Source organism: Zootoca vivipara, chromosome 2, assembly GCF_963506605.1.
Source record: "Zootoca vivipara chromosome 2, rZooViv1.1, whole genome shotgun sequence".
Classification (NCBI taxonomy): domain Eukaryota; kingdom Metazoa; phylum Chordata; class Lepidosauria; order Squamata; family Lacertidae; genus Zootoca; species Zootoca vivipara.
Genome location: NC_083277.1, coordinates 26200266 through 26224802, shown reverse-complemented (window position 1 = coordinate 26224802; position 24537 = coordinate 26200266). Strand labels below are relative to the sequence as shown.

Here is a 24537-nt window from a genome sequence, read left to right as displayed (position 1 = left end):
CAAACGAAGCTAGCAAACACTTTGAAAAGAGATACATTCATGCAGCTCAAAAACAGCCAGATTAAACAGACTTAAGGCCAAGCCACAGGAAATTTGGTTGCTATCACATGCGTTGCGTCACACATTTCTCATGTAGGGAAGAATGGCATAGATTAGTCTGCTCTGCGTAGGAGTCTCTGCGTGAAGCATGCAGCACACATTAGGGTAATAACATCAAGGAGGAGCAAGTGCCACCATCTCCTCTTCCACCTCGTGATCAGAACCACTGGTCCAGTACGTTTAGAGCTGGGCTATAGCCATGTGACTCAGACCTTCGAAAACTCAATGAAAATTTTGGCACTGCTTGGCGGGATAGTTTGTGCGTGCCAAGAAGCAAATTCTCTCCATTTGGTGACTTAGCACATGGATGTATTTGGATTAGACCCCAAGATGGACACACCTAAAATTCTCTCTCACGAAAGGTTCAAACAAAATGCATCTTATTAAAACTAGTCAGCATTCACCAACAGATTAGTACAGAGAGCCTCTAGCAGTTGAGAAGGTCACTTATCTTTACCCTGTAAAACAGGGGTGGGCTTTAAGGGCCATAGTCCCTTTGAGACTATAACCTGAGGGCCATATGTCAATGACAAGCAATATGGATTAACTAATCTGGAATTAAGACAGCTCTGGTTCAATTTTCACAGTGGCTACCCCAAGTAAGAATTCCCAATCCAACACAGGTTTATGCAGGGCATGGTTCCACTGGATTTGATGGGATTACTTTTAAATAAGCAAACAGAGGTGTATTATTATTATTATTATTATTATTATTATTATTATTATTATTATTATTATTATTAACAGACCAATAGAACTACTGTTCTGGAGATCAAGTGAAAGTTAATTCCTTTCTAAATGTATTCCTTTCTAAATGTAATATGTTTTATATACAAGCACAGCAGAAGCCTACTAATTTCTTCTTTGATAGCTTGGGAAGGAGTGTCCTCAGGTCATACAAGCATTATTTTTATTAAATACAACACTGGACCAGTTATCCTGAAACTACATAGAAAGTGTGGGAGGGAGGAACACCTGTAAAAGCGCAGGAAAAATATGGAGGAAACCAACAGGAGGTTGCTTTGGGAGGTGTCAGGAGCACAAAATAAGGGTTGGGGGGCACATGTGGTACCAGGGCTGCAAGCTGCCCACTTGTACTATAAATTGTGAACTGGGAGTAACAGGTCTATGTCCCACAATTTAGGCAGTGATATCTAATTACATGAATAAATAGGAGCAAATGAATTATGTCACGGAATGTCAGATAGTAGCACTAATGTAAAAGGCAAATGTCAAATTTTAGCTGTAATTTAAAGTGCATAGTACAGCATGTTTCAAAATAGGTATCTCTTAGCTGTTTGATAAAATGATTTTTATTCATTTGTTTTAGCTCCAGCTTTTTACATTGTGCTTTGCGCTTTAAAAAAACAACAAGTTTTCACTATATTGATTGGTCTTAACTCACAATGTCAACTCGTTATGAATTGTAAAGTTACATGAAGTCTAAATAAAATGTTAACTTAAAAAAAAAAGAACCATCATGAAAATCACACTGACTAGAATCCAGTTAGTCAAATTTATTTGCTAAAACCAATAGCCAGCAAAATTTATTTTCGAGGGGAGGACGGACACCAAGCTGAAAGATGCATTTTAAGATGATCCCCAAAACACTAGACTCCATTTTACTTGAGTCTTCTTTGGGCTGCTAGAGCAAACAAAGAAACCTTATATAAACCCTCAGTCTGCATCTCCCTGCATTCATGTTTTCAAAACTCTGCACTTCTCCTTGAGTTCAAATACCTTTTCCCAGACTTCCCCTCCCCGCACAAAAAAAGTTATTTATCAAAATCCCAAATTATTTCAAAATATCTCCCCAAAACACAGTTGGACAAAGAAATGTAAATTTAGTTTGTGGCCAGGGGCAAAGAGCTATGCAATGACACAAAATTTTTAAATTTGGCTTTTGTGAATGCAAGATTCTTACATGACACCAAAGCTTCCCAGCAAATATGCAGACAGTACTTGAATCATGACCTTGGCCCAGCCTTGACAAAGGCCCAGGACCTGGCTGAATGGTGCCAGGGGGTGTGGCTTCCTACACGACAGTAGCATTGTAATGGATGAAGTTGCGCCTGTCATAACTTTCCCTAGCTACCATACAGATATGAAAGAGACCGGAATTGGAACTCCCACCCTGAAATGAAAGAGAGTCAAGAGACAGCAACAGGCAGACATATACAAAGAATGCAAGACATAATAAACCGACGGTGGAATTTTTCCTACCATATGCAGTGTAAATTTTAGATTTTTTTGGGGGGGGGGCGACGACAAAAAACTCATGGTTGTACAGTTTAGAAGGAAAGCTTACCCGTGTCCAGTAGATTGTGGAAGGTATTCATCCTGGCCTATAGACTGCATACCTATTAGATTAGTTATGCCGAGCTCAATTCAAACTGGTCAGTCAAAATGCAAGCATGTGGATTACTGAAGTAAGAGCAAAAAATATGCAAAATCTTCTGTAGTTGATGTAAGTCACATGCAATCACAGCAGCAAGATAAGGAATTGATGAATTAATATTTGCCGTCTTTCTCCTTTTATCAAAACCAACCTGAGCACAGTGTTTAGAGAAGTACACCTCCTACAACACACTGTTGTAGACTGTATATTTTAGGAACATACTTGGACTGATTGTATGTGCATTTTGACTGTATATGCAACAATGTCCACTGCACTTCTCCTTGAGTTCAAATACCTTTTCCCACACTTCCCCTCCCCGCACAAAAACTTCTTGGCCTCTTGACAGACATTTGCATTCCAATTATGTGTGCCATAGTTTCCAATCAAGGATTCCAATCAAGTAGGTGAAACCAGGACCAATCCCACCCACATGAATGACACACAGAGACAGACAGACACAAACTCATCAACAGGAAAGGATGTCGAAGGGAAGCAATTTTAGGACTGAGCATGAACACCTTTGAAACGGCCTCAGCCAAACGAATCCATCAGTGAGATGTTTTGCATAGCCATTGTGTCTATCATGAACACAGATCACATATCAGTCATAAAATTAATATGAAAGAAAAGATACGTTTCCCAATTACTGAAACCAAACCTCAAACTACTGAACACTGCCAGCAGAGCAGTTCAGTAGCATGCTAGTTTTACGCACCTTTTCCCTCCCTTAGGAGAAACTGCTATACAGTGTGTGTGTGTGTGTGTGTGTACACACACACAACATGTTATCAGGTGGCTAACAGATTCAGAAGGAGAGCTTGAATTTACTTTAAAACCTATCCTTGAGAGACAGTATAAAGAAAACTGAAACCAGTGGATGGCAATGCTCATTTCCTCTAGTGGAATACATGTTCCATACACATGACCACCTTCTGTATCTAAAAGCAGTGTGTACATCAAACAATGGTGGCCAACAGATGGGCACAAGCTGGTAGGTCTCAGCCAACTGCTCTGCTGCAAGAGAGACTTGTCTCCTTACTGGAGGGTAGGAAACTCTGCAGTCACTTTCCTCAGATGCTCAACTTACTAGCAGGAAGCAGCCGAAAGATTCCACATATATTAAGATATATGGGAGGAAAATAGCCCGGCTAATATACGTATGAATGTAAGGTTCTACGTTAAGGCTGGAACAACCAGATGCATAAATATAAGATGGGGCACACCTGGCTTGACAGTAGTACATGTGAAAAGGATCTAGGGGTCTTAGTAGACCACCAGCTGAACATCAGTCAACAGTGTGATGCAGCAGCAGCAAAAAAAGGAGCTAATGCTATTCTAGGCTGCAGCAACAGACGTAGACTATGCAGATCAAGGGAAGGAATAGTACCACTCTATTCTGCCTTGGTCAGACCACACCTGGTGTCCAGTGTCCAGTTCCGGGCACCACAATTTTAAGAAGGGTGTTGACTAGCTGGAACATGTGGAGAGGAGGGCAACCAAGATGACCAAGGGTCTGGAAACCAAGCCTTATGAGGAACGGTTGAAGGAGCTGGGTGTGCTTAGCCTGAAAAAGAGGAGACTGAGAGGAAATAGGATAGCCACCTTCAAATATTTTAAGGACTGTCACATGGAAGATGGAACAAGCTTGTTTTCTGCTCATCCAGAGCAGATTCAAACCAATGGATTCAAATTACAAGAAAGGAGATTCTGACTATACATTTCCTCTTGAAACATGAGTAGCACTGCAAGCAGAGAACTAAATACCATAAGGTTGTGTACACATTCTCTATTGTACCCTTAGTTCTTTAATGCAAAGGGAGAAGAGGTAGCACAACATGCAAGACAACATATATTTGCCTGAAAATCAAAACTGAATATACTTGGCTGTTCCTGCCTCTCTGGCTCCTGAACTGCTCACATTCATGAGGCCCAACAAACATATGTCATATTGCTTATACTCAGATTGTTGTTTTTGGCCATCAAACTATTGGTTATCCTGCAAGAGAGTGATACCGTCATTGTTGATACTTAATGAGGACAAAATCTGACTAATATTTACAAAATGTTAGTGAGAATGAACTGGCTCATTTGTAATTAAAAGGAACACTATTTGCATGACACTAGATTTTAAGAAGGGAAATTTTCTAAGAAAAACAAGAAGATCCAGGGAAAGGAGGAGCCATATTATTCTGTGGTGGAAGAGTCAGTTTGCATGCAATGTTAAACCACGGTTTAGTGCTACGCGCCTGAGCAGGAAGGAGCCGCTACGAGTCTTCGGCTCCTTCAACACCCTCCTGACACACACACTGATGGAGCCAGGATGAGGACTTCTTTAGCTTCAGTTTCCACAAAACCTTGCTTGCCACTACAGACGAACCAGGGTTTGCTGTTTAAAACCAAGTTCTGGTTTGTTTAACAAGCCAGCTTCATAAACCTGGGTTTGGAGATAGCTTATTTAGAAACTGAACAGTATGTTTAACAACACACTTTCTGGTTTCTAAGTAACAAGCCAGAATTCATACAAACTGAAATTCAGTTCTGCAGGAGTCTTTCTCCTGGCAGTGTAGAGGCGAATGCCAGCACCTAAAGCTTCATGTGAGCTCCTTCATGCCCAAGCAAGCGCAACTTATAAGGATTATTCTGTTGATGAGCCCTTTCAGCCTTCAAAAAAAAATTCTGGGGCATGTTCTAGGGTATCAACTCAGCTTATATGGGGCACAAGTCATGTTTGTGGTGCCTTGTGTGAAAGTGAACACTCTGTAGCTCACCCGTTATGACTGTGGATGAGCTGTCTTTTGGGGAAGGTTGTCCACTATTGCCCATCTTCACAGTGTGCAATCCCAGAGTTCTCAGAAATGCTTTGTAAAGGCACTGCACTACAGCAACCAAGAAACAGAACCAAGGATGGAGCTACGCAAAGAATTGGTCAGATTTCCTAGATAGGAGTAGGTTTAATTCTTAATTGCTGGGTCATCAGGGGTGAGGGAGTAGTTTAACACCCATCACAATAATGTCCCCAAGTGCACAAGTGTCACTTCTTTCAATTACAGGTAGGTAGCCGTGTTGGTCTGAGTCGAAGCAAAATAGAAAAATTCCTTCAGTAGCACCTTATATATATACAGAGGGTGGTGGGGGTTTGATTAGTGGCCTGTAGGTTGGAAAGGTTGCAGAGTTTTTTTATTTTTCCGGTTCTTCAGTAACTCCAGTTGAGAGTGGACCACCCTCTGTATATATATAAGGGTCTGACACGTCCGTTTCCAGTGTATCTGAAGAAGTGTGCATGCACACGAAAGCTCATACCCAAATAAAAACTTAGTTGGTCTTTAAGGTGCTACTGAAGGAATTTTTCTATTTTACTTCTTTCAATGTAAGTGAATGGCTGTGTGGGCAGCACCAGAGGGGGGGCTGGGGGACAAGTGCCCCCTCTAAAACACAAGGCGCTTGCCCTCCCACTTGCCCCTCCATTGCTGGACTATGTCATTAACATATACTATCATTTTTCTTGCAGAGATCTTAACACGTGAGATACAACTCACCCACCTAGAAATATGCTTTGCTCCTTCTGCGCCTGCGATTTTTCTTTTCTTGTGCCATCACCCAATGGCTGCCATTCATTCCCATAGAAAAAAAAGTCAAGTGCTACACTTGGGAGGCCTTGCCCTTCATGAACTAGACGGGCCTTTGCCCTGATCCAGTTGGCTCTGCTTATGTTCATTTTGCCTGTAATATAATAAAAATCCAGACATTTTGTCCGGGGGGTTAATGCATTAAAACCTAACTCCTTATAGCACACACCCCTGCTAGAGTCTGCCTTGTGTCATCTACATAATATAATCAAGCAACCAGAATTCTGCTAGGTGATACAAGCCACTGCACTTCTCAAGAAATCTGTGTGCTGTCTATGGTGAACAAGTAGGTGCATGTGTTTAAAACAGTTTATGTGAAGTACTCTGAAAATGAAAAGGCAGGTTGCTAAGTGCAAGAGATCCAAAAAACGAAACAAGAGTTGTGGGGGGAGAATAATGATCAGCTTAAGGAACATCACGAGATGCTTGCCCAGTTGTAAGTTGCATCATCTTTAAAGATGTGCTACTTTCATACAAACTAACTTGCAACTGGCTTCTATCAAGTGTAGTTGGTAAAATATACATGTTGAATTGACTATTATGGGTCTAGGGCAGGGGTCTCCAAACTAAGGCCCGGAGGCCGGATGCGGCCCAATTGCCTTCTAAATCCGGCCTGCAGACGGTCCGGGAATCAGCATGTTTTCACATGAGTAGAATGTGTCCTTTTATTTAAAATGCATCTCTGGGTTATTTGTGGGGCCTGCCTTGTGTTTTTACATGAGTAGAATGTGTCCTTATATTTAAAATGCATCTCTGGGTTATTTGTGGGGCATAGGAATTCGTTCATTCCCCCCCCCCCCAAAATATATATATACTCCGGCCCCCCACAAGGTCTGAGGGACAGTGGACCGGCCCCCTGCTGAAAAAGTTTGCTGACCCCTGGTCTAGGATATCATATCTATGATTAAACTTTAACAACATTGGTAACAGTATGCAAAATACTTTCATAATGTATTAGAACATGCAAGTACAAGATGTCATATGTGCTAATGTCATTTAATAACGTGTAAGTTATTCATTTAATTTTTGTTTGCTTGTTTCTTTGCATTTGTTCCACCCCCGAAGTTGTTTTATTTAACTTGAATCGAAGTTGATGATGTAAGGTTATCAGGAGAAACTGCTATTGTGATTGATATTAATCATCTCTTTTTTTATTGTAACGAAGTAGGAAACTAATCAGTGACAATCTGCGTGAATAATCAGCACCAGCTCTTGGGCTACTTTCAATGTGAGATTGCAGTTTTGGCAATAGCTGGGGCAGCCATACCCCACCTTTTTTCCCTTTTCCTTTTTACAAATTCCTTCTCTGTGCCATGAAACAATTTACTCACGACACCAAAAACCTTGATTCTATAGACTACTTCAATCACTGATTTGTACTGCAATAATTATCTGAAGAAACAATGTGGGGTTTCACCCAAGTAAGTTGTACTCAGTATGTTGTTGTTTAGTCGTTTAGTCGTGTCCGACTCTTCGTGACCCCATGGACCATAGCACGCCAGGCACTCCTGTCTTGCACCGCCTCCCGCAGTTTGGTCAGACTCATGTTGGTAGCTTCGAGAACACTGTCCAACCATATCGTCCTCTGTCGTCCCCTTCTCCTAGTGCCCTCAGTCTTTCCCAACATCAGGGTCTTTTCCAAGGTTTCTTCTCTTCTCATGAGGTGGCCAAAGTATTGGAGCCTCAGCTTCACGATCTGTCCTTCCAGTGAGCACTCAGGGCTGATTTCCTTAAGAATGGATAGGTTTGATCTTCTTCCAGTCCATGGGACTCTCAAGAGTCTCCTCCAGCACCATAATTCAAAAGCATCAATTCTTCGGCGATCAGCCTTCTTTATGGTCCAGCTCTCACTTCCATACATCACTACTGGGAAAACCATAGCTTTAACTATACGGACCTTTGTAGGCAAGGTGATGTCTCTGCTTTTTAAGATGCTGTCTAGGTTTGTCATTGCTTTTCTCCCAAGAAGCAGGCGTCTTTTAATTTCGTGACTGCTGTCACCATCTGCAGTGATCAAGGAGCCCAAGAAAGTAAAATCTCTCGCTGCCTCCATTTATTTTTGAAACGGAGTGGTAGCAGAAGGAAAAGTGTGGTAGATGATTAGATGAGGTGGGCATAAAGCGAGGTCACAAAAGAGGGACAGAGAATCCCGTTAGATAGTAAAAGCTGAACACTGGAAAAGTTTGTAGCTTATAAGGTCTAGGAAATTGCTTTGATAAAGAGAAAAAGCACATGAAATCATTTCCTTTGCAGATTCACTGGAATTCTTCCATGATGTAAGGTTTATGTAAAACAGCCCCAGGTGGTGCAAGAGGGTCACAACCATGGACTTTTGATAGCTGAAATCAGTGGTTGTACTTCCGGTTTTAACACAATATTATTTTTATGTTTCACTTGTCAGTGTCTGGAACAAATAGCTAAAAGGGAACCACCCCCCACCCCACCCCCGGTACTCTTCTATTTCTTTAAGACATGTTTTGTTGCGTGGAAAGAGAAACGTTGTCATGTGGAATGCGTTCCTTAACAACTAACAAGGCATTTCCATTTTCTTTTTCATATAAAAATTATTTGAATTGTGATTTTTATATGAGGAATTGTTACAGGAACGTCTCATCAGATGGGTGGATGGCAGGTAAATTCCAAGGTTGTGCAAAGCTGAATTTGCTGCTGCTGTGTTTACATTTAGCTGAAGGGGGTCATTTTTTAAAAAATATCCATCTTGTCAGTCAGTCAGTCAGTCAGTCAAATCTTTTTGCTTAAAACCACTGGCCATCACAAAAATACAGAAGTGCAAGCCATTTTGCGGTACGCTTTGGCATAACCGATCCCTAGCACGCCAGACCCAATGTTGTCCAATGAAATTTTGTCTAAATTTTGTCCACTGGGCTGCTAATGCAAAGAGAAACTTTATACTGTATGTAGCGTTAGAACTATCCAACATAACCAGGAGAGAATTCCAGGGGAATGTCATAATATGGTGCTGTTTCCCTGTAAAAGTCAATACTAGAAACTAGCCATCAGAGGCCTTGCTCCAGTTCCTGAGAGTTTTGCAAGTTGACAGATTCAGTGCCAGCATCCATGTTCTGCTTCTCTAAGGATTGAAGAATGTGCAAGTTTGTTAATTTGGTCATCAGGGTCTTTATTTTCTTTGCGTACAGCTTTTGGGCTTCAGCTAGGACCACTTTGCCTTTGCCTAGTGAAGGGTCATTTGCTTTACAAGTCTTTGATGCTTGCTATATCAGCTGTTTTCCTCCCAGCATTTATGGTACAGCTGTGTAGAGGCTCTTTTCATCCTTCCATGCTGATAATTCATTTGAGCTTAGGCATCCAAGAATTTAACCATTCACTTCCTGCAATTGAGGAAAGAGCGGTAGGATAGGTTTCGTAGATTAGAATTGTTCTCCACTAAAAAGTCACAACATTGAGACTGAACATATAAAAATCACGTTCGCAGATTGTGGGTTGTATCATAAATGGAGTAGACCCATTAGAATTAATAATGACTAATTTAAGTCCATGGATTTCAGTGAGTCTATACTGAGTACATCCCAATTCCAAAGAAGGGCAGTGCCAAAGAATGCTCCAACTACCGCACAATTGCGCTCATTTCACACGCTAGCAAGGTTATGCTTAAAATTCTACAAGGCAGGCTTAGGCAGTATGTGGACCGAGAACTCCCAGAAGTGCAAGCTGGATTTCGAAGGGGCAGAGGAACCAGAGACCAAATAGCAAACATGCGCTGGATTATGGAGAAAGCTAGAGAGTTCCAGAAAAAATGTCTACTTCTGCTTCATTGATTATGCAAAAGCCTTTGATTGTGTCGACCACAGCAAACTATGGCAAGTTCTTAAAAGAATGGGAGTGCCTGATCACCTCATCTGTCTCCTGAGAAATCTCTATGTGGGACAAGAAGCTACAGTTAGAACTGGATATGGAACAACTGACTGGTTCAAAATTGGGAAAGGAGTACGACAAGGTTGTATATTGTCTCCCTGCTTATTTAACTTATATGCAGAATTCATCATGTGAAAGGCCGGACTAGATGAATCCCAAGCCGGAATTAAGATTGCCGGAAGAAATATTAACAATTTATTCTCCTTCTATTTGCCAGGAGGTGATGGGACCAGTGGTCATGATCTTGGTTTTTTTGATGTTGAGTTTCAGACCATATTTTGCGCTCTCCTCTTTCACCCTCATTAAAAGGTTCTTTAATTCCTCCTCACTTTCTGCCATCAAGGTTGTGTCATCTGCATATCTGAGGTTGTTGATATTTCTTCCTGGTTCAAATAAAAACCACCAATTTGCAACAGCTTTATAGTTACATTAGTAATTAGTTTTCCGTTACATGAATTAAGCGTGTTTCTACCCAATTTCTGGAGGAGAATTCTCAATGGAGGTGAGAACTGTGACAAATGATGGCTGAGGGAAATGACAGCTGAGAGGGAGAGACACAAAAAATTTGAAGTGGGGATGGGAGAGAGAGAGATGAATCTCTTACTCATTCCTGGAGAAAAACTGAGACAATCCATGAGAAACACCTCGAGAGGAACCCTACAAACTCAAACCCAGTAGCATGCAGGCCTTGCTTGCTTACACACATGGAAAAAGTCAGTCTGTAGAAGAGCTTAGGGGCTGGGAGAGAATATCTAAGCCCAGCCACTTCTTAAATCCTTGACTTTCACTCTTTCCATCTTATTTTGAAGGTAGAATCTTATTTCTTTCAATCTTCTTTCTCTTTTCACTCTTTCCTTGCATACCATGTGCTGTGTGTGTGTGTGTGTGTTTTGTGTGTATCATAGCTGCCAAGTCTCCCGTATTCCCTGGGAAACCCCCTTTTTTCTAGCTGTCCCCAGCTGAAAAAATGGACTTTTTTGTTTTTCCCTGGTTTATTCTGGTGCAGTGGCCATTTTGGAACTGGGCGGAGCATGCTCAGAAGCGACTTTTGATGCTGCTCTGCCCAGTTCCAAAATGGCTGCAGCGCAACTTCTGGTGCGGCGGCCATTTTGGAACTGGGCACAGCAGCATCAAAAGTCACTTCTGAGCATGCTCCGCCCAGTTCCAAAATGGCGGCAGCGCTACTTCCGGTATGCTACTTCCGGTCCGGTCCCTTATTTTTCAGAGAGGAACTTGGCAGGTATGGTGTGTATTCACAAAAAATATATATACTGGCACCCCTCTAAAGGTAATTTCTAAATTCTGTCCCCTTCCCCCACCTCCACAACTCCACTGTGAGATGGAAATGAAGTTGGCTGCCAAGCATAGCAGGTGTGAGATGAATTTGTTCCAAAGCTGAAAAGAATTCTAACAGGATGACGTCACCCCAGAGTGTTCCCTCTACTTACACAGTTTTTCCCCTGGCTGCCCACCTGGCTATTACTTTGTAGACAATGCACTGTGGTATTTGTGGTACTTTGCCATCAAAAGAGAGAGAGAGAATGAACCGAAGCAAGTTCTAAGCATATTACCAAAACTTTGTTCTGGAGCAGGGTCAGCAAACAATTTGTTCTGAACTCTGTCCAAAATTTGTTAAAGAACTTATTCCTTCAACAAATCAAAATCAAACAGCAGCTTTCCCATTTTCGAAGGAACTGTGAGGGAACCAATAAAAGGTTAACCGTTTTATTGCTTGGGCAAATTATTGGAAGACTTACTGAAGCCAGCTCCCAGGCACGATTACTTTAAACATTAATTAATTTGTCACCTTTCTACAATATATCTGTACTCAAGGTAACTTAAAACAAATGGCTTTAAACACAGGTTAAGTATAAGTTACAGGCTGAATACAGCCTAAGTATGACCAAATATGAATAACAGTATTCATCCTACCTGCAAAACAGATAAGGGCATTATCAGATTCTAGAAGGGGACATTATACCTAGTACTGTACAGTATTTTTTTTCTATGCTCAGGACACATCCAAGACAACACTTGTGCTTTGCCCTGCCTAGCTAAGCATAGATGTAAACACAGATGAGACTAGAGATGTAAATATGGGGAGTTATAATTGCAGCTGACATGCTGTAATATGATTACCTCCGATGGTATACTGCTGGGAATAACAGTAAGAACAAAGACAGAACAGAGATGAGATCCAACCACTGGAAGTTAGCAGCAGAAAAACAGCAAGCCAGTTATAACTCCTTGTAGATATTGTAATGCTTGTGGGTGGGTGTAAAACGTTGGCCAAAATCACCCAAATTAAAATACTGGAAATTTCTGGGGTGCAAGGGAAACAAAACAAAAACAAAAAACAGGTCCCTGAATGTCGCTGTTAATAACTCTCCAAAACACTTAGGGAAATTATCCCTCCAGGTTCACCACCTGTGACCAGGGAAGCAAAAAATTAGGGTCGTTTAGGATCAGCCAAGAAAGAAAGAAAGAAAGCCGCAAACAAGTTTTAACCTCTAGTGCGGTGTTTCTCAAACTAGGGTCCCCAGCTGTTGTTGGACTACAACTCCCATCACCCCTGACCACTGTTCCTGCTAGCTACGCATGATGTGAGTTGTAGTCCACAAATAGTTTAGGACCCACATTTGAGAAATATACTGGCATACGCTAGTGTTGTAAAATTCTTAACCCCAATCCACAAAATGTTCCAAGTCCCACTGAAATCAACCAGAGCAGCTGAAACAAACCAAAGTCCGAGAATTGGTTCTTCCAACCAAACAGCCTATCACTTTCGAAGCGAGTCATTATTCTTCATACTCAAGTTACCTTGCCTTTACAAAAACACAGTACAGTGGTACCTCGCAAGACGAAAGCGTTTTGCAATGTTTTTGGTTATTCGAAAGAGAAAGTTTTCTATGGCCACGCTTCACAAGATGAAGTTTTTCGGCGGGTGTGTGTGTGTGTGTGTGTGTGTGTGTGTGTGTTTGCCATAGCAGACCACGCTTCGCAAGATGAAATTACCGCAAGACAAAGCGACTCATGGAAAAATTACTTTCGTCTTGCGAGGCACCACTGTATTGCCTTAAAACTTTGGGGAACCTTCTTACTCAAGTGTGCACATCGCAGCAGCGCAGAGAAAGCCCTTAAAGATCAGTGACCCACTCAATTTTCTGTCATCGGGAGGGGCTTAATCCTTTTCAATTTTTCAGCCCAAATCCGCCATTAAATGAAGGGCACTACTGTACTTTCATGAGGTAACACTTAAAGAAAATTCAAGAAAGCAAGAGCCGGTATGGTGTTAAGACTTTAGCCCTGTTTTCACTGTTTGCAAGGCGTGGGGGCAATGGTCACATAGGGTTCCTGATCATATGGAATAAAAGTTATACATACAATTGTATGTCTTGCACACACCTTCAGCCCCTGTCCTCTCCGGGTTGAGCAGAATCTCACCGATAACCATGAGAGGGGAGAGTGCTCATGTGCTCATGTTCTGCTCCCTGGTCTCCCCTACAGGCACCCGGTTGGCCACTGTGAGAACACTAGATGGGCTATTGGCTTGACCCAACAGGCTATTATTATGTTCTCATGCTTTCTCTGCATCCAGCAAACATGCTTAGAAGATGAGAATAGGGCTTATGACTGAGAAAAACAGGGTTCACATCCTTTTTCAACCATGAAGCTCACTGGGTGTTCTTAAGCCAGTCCCTCTATCTCAAGTCTTACCCACCTCCCTGTAGGAAGAAAGAGGGAAGCATGAACTCCTTGGAGAAGTGGGGGGGGGGGTTAGAAATAAAGATTAAGAAATAATATTTTGAATTTACCATCTGGGCTTTTAAACCAACTAACTGGGGGAAACATATCACACAGTACAAAGACATATGCCTTGCATACTAATCCAAGAGTGAAAAGCTTCTTAATTAAAATAAAAAAAAATAAAAAAATCCACAAGCACTCCTTGAAATCACAAAAACATGAATAATTTCATTAATATGGTTCAAAGCTGTGACATAAAATTAGCTCTAAGACTAAAAACAAAACTTTGCAAAACGTGTTTGAAGTATTTTGAGCCAGGCATTAAAACCCATCAGTTATTTACAGATGAAAGAAGCTCCAAGTGTCCTGGAACAATCAGAGTGAGAAATGCCAAAATCTGATTTCATCCATGTCCACATGTTCCTTTGAACTTGTAATTCAGAGAATTGGTCAGTGTATTGAACTAATTATCATGCTTAACGCTTGCCAATTTTGATGGCTGTGATCCTTTCTTGGTAAGAAGGGGATGAAGGGAAAGGGGGAGGGAGGCAGGAAAAGGTGTAGTCATCTGTGAGGGGGATTTGGGTATAGTACACGTGCAAGGATATTATCGCATATAGAAACATACAAAAACACATATAATTATACAGATGGAGTGCCAGAATGAAGTCATTTTTGTGCAGGTTATGCAACATTAACAGTACTCTTCCCATTAATCCTCGTAGAAGACATTGCCTTTTGCAGAATGCAAATTTTAAATCAATCTCTTTAAGCAATAACCTTAGCAGCTAAGGAAGGTCCAGCCACTCTCACAGTACAGATTTAGACCAGGCATCCCCAAACTTCGGCCCTCCAGATGTTTTGGACTGCAATTCCCATCATCCCTGACCACTGGTCCTGTTAGCTAGGGATCATGGGAGTTGTAGGCCAAAACATCTGGAAGGCCACAGTTTGGGGGTGCCTGATTTAGACTTTGTACTCAACAGTGATACTTGAAACCATACTGCTATTATTCAAGCAGAGATACATTGAAATAAGACACTTTGAAACGGGGATTAGATTTATGTTAATGAAAATATTATTATTATAATTTATTATTTATACCCCGCCCAACTGGCTGGGTTTTCCCAGCCACTTTGGGTGGCTTCCAACAAAATATTAAAAATACAATAAAACATCAAACATTTAAAACTTCCCTAAACAGGACTGCCTTCAGATGTCTTCTAAAAGTCAGTTGTTTATTTCCTTGACATCTGATGCGAGGACGTTCCACAGGGCGGGCGCCACTACTGAGAAGGCCCTCTGCCTGGTTCCCTGTAACTTTGCTTCTCGCAGTGAGGGAACCACCAGAAGGCCCTCAGCACTGGATCTCAGTGTCCAGACTGAACCGTTTTAGACAGTCTACTTTCGTGCCTGAAAGTGCCCTAGAATCCAGTTACTTTCATTGCTTGGTCAGATCCTATGGAGTTATGCTGGCGAGCATAAAGGAGACAGGACATTTTGGAACATTATGAAGTGACTGTCTAAAACAGTTGATCTATTGAAGCTTTCCAACATCCCCGGCAGGTGGCCAATCTTGTATTTAACAGCTCTCCTGGTAGCTATAGGTGACTAAGAATTCCTTGCAGACAAGCAAGCACACTGGTTGAGAAAATATTAGGCCACCTTATCCCTTCTCTACTAGCCAATTTCATGCTAGCCACAAGGAAGGAAAGCCTCTCTATAACCATGATGGAAATCCTGCAGACTGGTAGAAGACTGAGAGATTGCTCTATACACTTCCATCATTCTGTGCAATACAAAAACTGCTTGTTTTGTTTTTAGTGGCCTGCTAAGAGGCAAGGGGTGGCGCTGTGGTCTAAATCACGGAGCCTTGGGCTTGCCGATCTGAAGGTCAGCGGTTTGAATCCCCGCGTCGGGGTGAGCTCCTGTTGCTCAGTCCCAGCTCCTGCTCACCTAGCAGTTCAAAAGCACGTCAAAGTGCAAGTAGATAAATAGGTACTGCTCTGGCGGGAAGGTAAACAGCGTTTCCGTGCACTGCTCTGGTTTCGCCAGAAGCGACTTAGTCATGCTGGCCACATGCCCGGAAAAACTGTCTGTGGACAAACGTCGGCTCCCTTGGCCAGTAAAGCGAGATGAGCACCGCAACCCCAGAGTCGTTTGCGACTGGACTTAACGGTCAGGGGTCCTTTACCTTTTTAAGAGGCAAGGAGCCAGCATTTCCATGCTGGTCACAGGTAAGGGGGCTTCCCCTTGTCCTTAGTGGGCATGGCATTGCAGGATAGTAACTTCTGTGGACTTAGTAAGTCTCTCATCAGCTGTCACTTGTAGTCTTTACGGCAGGCATCCCCAAACTGCGACCCTCCAGATGTTTTGGCCTACAACTCCCATGACCCCTAGCTAACAGGACCAGTGGTCGGGGAAGATGGGAATTGTAGTCCAAAATATCTGGAGGGCCGAAGTTTGGGGATGCCTGCTTTACAGTAACTATCTCCACAGATTAATGCACCAGCTGAATCAGATGAGGCTATTCAGTCCAGATCAGCCTTTTTCAACTTTGGGTCCCCCAATACCAGCCTTAAATATCCTTTAAATATGACTGGCAAGTTAAGTTTTTTTCTGTGGTTTTTAAAGGGTGCTTGAAATTAATTTTCAGTTAAGATTGCTTTTGAGGAGAACTGACCAGACTACTTGAGTAACGTATGCAATTGGTTTCATACAAATTAGCAGCTTCTGAAACACCACCAGTTTCAAAACATACTTTAAAAGTCACCTAAAAGATTTTTTTATCAGTATTTAGCAATTAATTGGCTTCTTCACGTTCGCGAAACATACGCAAGGTTGGAAAGGAAGTGGTTATTCTGAAAGACAACCTCAATTGCTCTACAGCTTCAACTACAGCTGGAGACAACTGAAAATCCACTTCATGGGAGGGGGTGAAGCTCACAAGGTTTTAGGGTTACCATATTTCAAACAGTGAAAATCCGGACAAAACAGCTGTTGAGCTTTTTTTAAAAAAAAATAAAAAGGAAACTAAAGGTAAAATCATTTTTTAGCAGACTAAAGATGGCCCTTACTATCAAATCCATAGCCATCAAAGGCTATAATAAACCTTTTTGTCTGGTGCATCCCATTTTATTTTATTTTTAGATCATCTGATTTGGGATTACTATCCAAATGGTATTTCAAAAGTGAGGCAAGAACTAAAGATTCGGAAGACTCTTTTACTCGCTTCCCATGAAAATTCAGCTGTTTGAAAACCAATCTGATAAATCATAGTATTCCACATCTTGCTTGGTTTCTTTATTTCTAAAGTCCTCAGTCAAGCAAACCACAGTGAGTTCGATATGGAGTTATCTTCCACGAAAAGTAAAGCGAAGGATATAGTAGCTTGAACAGGTTTATCCAATGTGAAGATAAAGACCTTGTGTGGCTTAAGCACCTCCAAACAACGCAGACATCAGGCGCCCTCTAGAGGATTGTTAAGGAATTGTCACTCAACCCTACTTTGTGTTCTTTTTGTGTGTGTGTGCAATGAGACCCCACGACTGAAAAGCCTTCAAATTGGTTTAACAATTAAAGATACAAAATTGATGCCTTTAGCAAACAGAGCTAAATTTTCCACGTTGAATAAACCTCCACCTTCAAAAAGTAGTAATCCAAGCAAATTATTTAGGCACACTACAGATTGAATACAGAATTCAGGGCTTGGCTTAAAAGTTGAGGCACTGGGCATTTTACAAAGGAGGCATCTATATATGGAAGAGCACATACAGTCACACCTCGAGTTGTGTTTGCGTCGCATTGCATTTTTTCAGGTTACAAACGTGGCAAATCCGGAAGTGTTTACTTCCGGGTTCGCCGCTTTGCGCATGCACAGGAGCGATCTGCATGCTTTGCGCATGTGCAGGAGCGATCTATCTCGTCATGCGCACGTGCAGAGGCAGCACTCTACTTACGGACATTTTGGGGTGCGAACGCCACCCCAGAACGGATCACGTCCATAAGTAGAGGTACCACTGTACTTAGCTCATAAAAAGGTCCCCAAATCTCCAGTTGAAATATCTCATTAAGCAGAGCTGGGAACGAAGGAGTAGTAAGACTCTATTGGGGTCATTCCTTTTCCTTTTCCTGGTTAGCGATAATGGCAACAGCTGTCCCAGTGTTGCCTCAGGTTCTTCTAGATTGCTTCTAGAGACTGAAACCCAGATGAATTTTTATTCAGGCTCTGGTTTAGAAGCTAAACTGCAGTCGCAGCTGTTCAGACATCATTATATTACATAGCTATTTCTAACCCGGAAAGGAAGTCGATTCACGCAGGCAGGAATATGGAGGGAGCAGACAAAACAATACCTATTTAAGGAAAGCTTCTGCACCATTTTTTCTGACAGTGTATTTAGATTCCAAATCTGCCTCTTCAATCCACCCATCACCTCTTAGTGTTGTGATAGCCGGTCTGAATTCCTCGGAAATCCAAAAAATGACGGTTGCTTGACAAAGAGTGTAAGGTCCCGATCCTTAAAGGAGCAAGTGAGTATGCCTGCAGAGATAACTTAACTCTGAGCAGAAGGAAGAAAATGGGAAACTTTTCACCAACTTAAATCAAGAGCAAATATTGCTCCATGGGAAAAAAATCCCTTTTAAATCCCACATATTAAGAACTCCTTGTGAACATGAAAAAGATGGTGTCACATGGCTGGCTTTACTGAAAACGAAGACTGTGCCTCTCGACGCAGGAGGGAAAAGGTGGAGAATCTGTTGTTGGACTACAACTCCCATCAGCCCTGAGCACATGCTATGCTGGCCAGGGCTGATGGGAACTGTAGTCCAAGAACATCCAAAGGCCACAAACTTCCCTCCCCATTTCATGCAGTTATTTAAATTGTGGCTCGATTTATGGGTGACATCAACATCGTGTTAGCCTTTTGAAAAACGGAAATCAAGTGTCGGCGGTTCCAGTGTCCCTTCAGGTCAGCCATGTTCTTATAGGCACTCATACCCCTATGAGGGACTAAATTTGGGGTGATGAAATCTACCAAACTGTATTAGAAGCTGCTTCTCCAAAGTTTTCATGTTTGAAGCTAATGTTATGTATGAAATAGAGAATGCGACTCTGAATCCCAGGGTTGTGGGTTTGAGCCCCAAGCTGGGGTTGGACTAGATGACCCTAGTGGTCCCTTCCAGCTCTACAATTGTATGATTCCACAAAATGAGCCCAAAGCCAAAGTGGTACTGCACTGTTTGCCTTTGGGTCTTTGCACACATGCAACTCATATCAAACATAGCTATACAGCCAAAGGATGGAGTGCAGTGGCTGCCCTGCAAACCTACGTTGTCCTTTCTTTATTTGGTTGTGGGGGGGGGGCATGTTTAGGGGCCCAACGGTTGTAGAGAAAGTCCTGATACAGGCAACCTGTTCAATATGGAGAGGTATATTTAAAGTGCAACATGAGCCCAGCTCTCGTTTCATGGCCCATCTGCATAGGCTTACTATAGAATTCCACTGCACGTGTTGATCATAGCAGTTGCAAACACGGCATCTGAAAGATATTAAGTTGTAATAATCCTCCTCCAGTGTTTCCTCTTTGGTTCAGCCCTTGAGTAGCATATGAATAAAAATCAAAGCCAGCCCGGAGCAAGCTATCATAGCGCACATCACTTCAAGAAAAGCTTTTTCTTCCAAGGATTGTACCTGTTCTTCTGTTGCTCCAGAACAGGCATAGGCAAACTCGGCCCTCCAGGTGTTTTGGGACTACAACTCCCATCATCCCTGACCACTGGTCCTGTTAGCTAGGGATGATGGGAGTTGCAGTCCCAAAACATCTGGAGGGACGAGTTTGCTTATGCCTGCTCCAGAACCACAGACCCAAAGGAAAGGAGATTGTTTTCGTCTGGTGCCTTCCATACTCAGTCATACTTAGATTCCAATTAACAAAAAAGCCTTCCGGATTAACGTGTTGTGCCAACGCAGGCATCCCCAAACTGTGGCCCTCCAGATGTTTTGGCCTACAACTCCCATGATCCCTAGCTAACAGGAACAGTGGTCAGGGATGATGGGAATTGTAGTCCAAAACATCTGGAGGGCCAAAGTTTGGGGGTGCCTGTGCTAAGGTCACCAACATTTTTAGGCCTGTGGGTGCATTTCGACTTTTATGCAAATGCTACGGACACAACCTTCTGGTTCCTTCCCTCCCACCTTACCAGATCACACACCTCCACCCAATCCCCCGGGACATAGAAAAAGAAAGTGCATGTAGACACACATACCTTGGTTTTCCAAACAACCCAGTCAGAACCAACTGAATTAATATGAGCTTGGAAAAGCACAGAGAGTTGAAAGAGGAAATGGGGGGAAAGAACCACTCTTCCAACTTCTTTCTGCAGCTCTACGTACTTCTGGGGAGGGGGGGGCAGAGACAGTAACCACCCTCACCATCTCGTGACCAAGGGAGCAGTGAGTTGGGGGGGGGGCATGTGGAGCATTTGACCCAGGGGCAAAGGTAGACCTGGTATGGGGTGGGGGTGGGAAAGCAGTTCAGTAAGCCTGCAATACATTTTAGTCTTTTCATTGGATTTCTGAAAAAAATAAAAATCATCTAAGTCACGGGGGGGGGGACCCTGAGAAGGCTTAATGCAGATTCGCAGCAATGCAGAAAGCAATTTAAATAACACAAGATGTGTTAGCGTTAATTGCATTATTACTAAGCAGAATAAATCATTACACCTAAACTACAGTGAAAGCTGCAGTTGTGTAAAGGGCTGGGTTTCAATGCTAAGTTTTCATTCATTATAATGTCCATGTCAGACATCTGTTAAAAGAATGTTAGCTTAAGAGGAAAAAAGAAAAGTCTAAGGAGAATTTAGGATCGGAGAGGGCTTCCCTCCTTTACCGCCCCCTTTTTCCCATGAACTAAATGTAATGGAATTTTAACAGATGTTCTCCTTGGTCATAGTTAATAAAATGAATTCTCCAGGAATGGAAAAGCCTGGCTCGGCTTACTAGGATAAACTTTCAGCAGAGGAGCTATAGATGTCATCACCAAACTGCAAGATCATGAATGCGCAATTCCCTGCACAACTGGCTTTATCAGTATGCTCACACTTTGCACAAGATCTACCCCACACATCGCTTTGCTTTCGCAGTCCTGGAAATTCACACAAAGCTACGTCAAAACTTCTATTGTATGTGATTGGGTTCCCAATGCCCACAGCACCATCAGAAAGCACCCATTCTTCCTGAGCTCTGTTAACTAAACTTCATTTCTGCACTGCTGCATTTGCATGGGGTTGGTTACAGCGGCCAACAGAACATCTTTTAGGGTTGTTGTTGTTTGTTGTTGTTGTTTAGTCGTTTCGTCGTGTCCGACACTTCGTGACCCCATGGACCAGAGCACGCCAGGCACTCCTGTCTTGCACTGCCTCCCGCAGTTTGGTCAAACTCATGTTCGTAGCTTCGAGAGCGCTGTCCAACCATCCCGTCCTCTGTCGTCCCCTTTTTCCTAGTGCCCTCAATCTTTCCCAGCATCAGGGTCTTTTCCAGGGAGTCTTCTCTTCTCATGAGGTGGCCAAAGTATTGGAGCCTTTTAGGATGCTTAGGTGTAATTTGCTTGCCTTGTCATCTTCCAGGTTTTAACCGTGCTGCTATAGGAGCCTGGAGAAAACGTTATCGGCAGGCTCAGAGATGTAAAAATAGATAAATAAATTGAATTACATGCAATGGGAGCTGCATATGTGCTGCCAAAGAAAGCATCACCACGTTTCCTCTCCCGGTTTTGGTAACACCTACAAAATTGCACCATGTAGCTCAAGGTCAACCTTGTGGCAAGGTCTCCGCCTCCACGACACTTAACTGGCTGCCATTGGCTGGGCTCCAGTGACATCATGCTGGATTTTGTTTCTTCCCAGATAAACAGGGACAGGAAAAAGAGGAGAAGCCTGTGGTTCCTGCCACATCTAGTCATGAAACTAGTGCGCAGAAAGAACAGTGAAGTATCTAACAGTTCACAGCATGTCTCCCATCCAGTGCAGAAATCCCTGGGCAACAAGTGTGTGTGTGTGTTTGTGTGGACACAAGTGTGTGCACACAACTGTTTTTGTTCATTACATGCCTGGTAAAAGAGTGTCGTTTTGACACACAAACCTGGAGCTAAATTTAAGAGAAGCTGGTCATTCACAGTTTGTTTCAATCTGAAGTGAAGGTGAATCTCATTCAACCATAATTTGTTATTCATTCTATTAAGGAAGATGTTCAAGCTGTGGGGTGGGGGGAGCAATATTCCGACTGAAAATGGCTCTGAGTCCCACGTCGGACAAAAATATGCCTGCACTGCAAGGGGTTGGACTAGATGAGCCTCACAGTCCCTTCCAACTCTATAATTTTATTATACTGGCGCTATGCTCCTTCTCTTCTTCCAGATTGCCAACCTGCTGCCTGAATCGTCACACGGTGTGTAGCTAAATTATGGCGCTCACTCCCACAAAAGGCAGTGGTGGTCACCCACCCAGGTGGCATTCAAAGAAGATTGGATAAATTCAAGGGCCAGAGGGCTACCGATTGCTGCTAACCACAATGGCTAAACTCTGCATCCATGGCTGGAGGGGGGGGGAATAATTCTGAATATCAGTAGTTGGAAGCCACAGGAGGGGAGAACGCTATTGTGTTCTCACGGACTGGATGAGCCATTGGACTGGATGAGCCATTGTGAACACCAGTTTCTTGGAATCACAAGTAGGGAGAGTGCCGCTGCACTGAAATGTCCTGCTTGCAAGCTTCCCACAGGCATCTGGCTGGCCACTGTGAGAGTAGGATGCTGGACCAGATGGGCCATGGGCCTGATCCAGCATAGACTCTCCATTTAAATCTGAACTGACTCTTTCTCCCTATGAGATGCAGTTTAAAAGAGGCATTGTCTGAGAGGGCCAGGTAAAGGGAAGCACGAGAGAGAACTGCTTACAAAATTTCATCGTTTCCATTTCAGTCGTATTACTACCATAACACATCTGGAGAAAAAGAAATAACTGAAGGAAATCCAAAAGACATAGATCATTTTAAAAGGGGAGGGGGAAAACACGTTACCTCTCTTAATACTGTGCTTTTATAACCTCGGTAGAGTCCCAGAATACCCTGCGAATAAACAAGAGAAAACTTCAGGGAATTATGTTAGCAAAGACTGCAATTTACGGATGATTACATGGCAGGTATTACAGCTTTACTAAGCGTAATGCTCTGGCTTCCAGCAAATTGACAATATTGATTATAAACACACTATATGTTGCCCCCCTAGCTTTACCAACATGTTAGGGCTTTATCCCCACTTTCAAAACTTGCTTACCGGCTACTAAAAAAATCAGTCGCAGTGGCGCATCAAAAGGATAATATATTGTATTCTTAAGTTAGAAGAATGGGAAGGCATAGAAATATGTCAACACATTCTTGCCATGCATAGCTGGTATCTAGAGCCATCAGGTATTTGAAATGCACATGAACAGAGAAAGGGAGTCTTTGAGGCTGGTGGACAGCCGAACATTTAATGAATAACCCTTAATATTTAACAGCTTTGGCTCATACCCACTCTGAAGAGCTATCAATTTTATTTGTTGTTCCAACTATCATGGTCATTTCAACCACCACCAAAAAGAAATACATGCCCTATACATGCTATACAGAATGTAAATAGATACACCATTAAAAAACAGAGTTAACCAATTTACGCATATATATATTAAAACACAGACCGACACAAACAAGTTTCTATGTTACATTGCCGATCAAACTTTGCAATCCACCATATTATCTTTGATGAAAGTTATTCTCAGTTTCTGGTCTGCAATAGCGAATCTTGCAATATTAATAAGGTCACAAACTTATATGTGCCAGGCAACAAGTATGTGATCTCCACTTGTTCGTCCATATCAGGCATCTTACACAATAATTCCAGGCCCACTCTGAAGAAAAAAAGGCTCTCAGAAGAGTGCCAGAATACTTTGTGTTCATTGTACAGATCTGGTCCGCTGGTGTTCTTACAACTCCAGCTGTCTGTCAGTATGACTTCTTACTTCCATGTCGTTGTCAATCCAGCCTCCTGCAGAACTGGCCAAGGAACAAATCCTTGGAACAAATCCACACCAAGGTGGATATGTCAAGACGGAAGACAAGGAGAGCCAAGTCGAGCTGCTTCATTGCTCTGGACAAATCACAGGCCTATCCATACTTCAAAATTCAGTGGATGTACATAGGCTAAATCCTTGCCCATGACAATTCTAAAAACACACACCCCAAAAAACTCCTCTTAGAAGACACTCTGAACCAGGCATAGGTCAACTCGGCCCTCCAGATGCTTTGGGACTACAACTCCCATCACCCAACCACTGGTCCTGTTAGCTAGGGATGATGGGAGTTGTAGTCCCAAAACATCTGGAGGGCAGAGTTTTCCTATGCCTGCTCTGGGCCATTCAATGAAGCTGAATGTTGGAATATTCAGAACTTACAAAACAAGGCACTTCTTCAAACAGTGCATAGCTAAAGTGCTCCACCGCTGTGTCAGTTTATTTACTGTAGGCCAATTTTTGTGACCCCCCCCCCCGAAGCAGTCACTCCTTTGATTACAGTGCAACAATGCAAACCTCCCAATCTGCACACCCCAACCCAGAACAACTACTTTCTCAATTCGTCATTTTGCACTTTTGAACGGGGGCTACTTTTAACAAAATGGCAATATGACCCCTGGGGTTTCTGCAGACTGCTGGGTAAGAGACCAACAGGGAGTTTGAATA

At 42.6% G+C, this 24537-nt stretch overlaps 1 protein-coding gene across 2 annotated transcripts in view; it reads right to left on the bottom strand.

The window, feature by feature from the left end:
• The window catches only part of SLC25A26 (solute carrier family 25 member 26), a 130320-nt gene that overhangs the window by 72910 nt on the left and 32873 nt on the right, over nt 1-24537 (bottom strand). For both annotated transcript variants that reach the window (XM_035106708.2, XM_060271329.1), the window contains exon 5: nt 22841-22888. In XM_035106708.2, coding sequence (XP_034962599.1) covers nt 22841-22888 — 48 coding nt within the window. The remainder of the gene's footprint in view (nt 1-22840; nt 22889-24537) is intronic.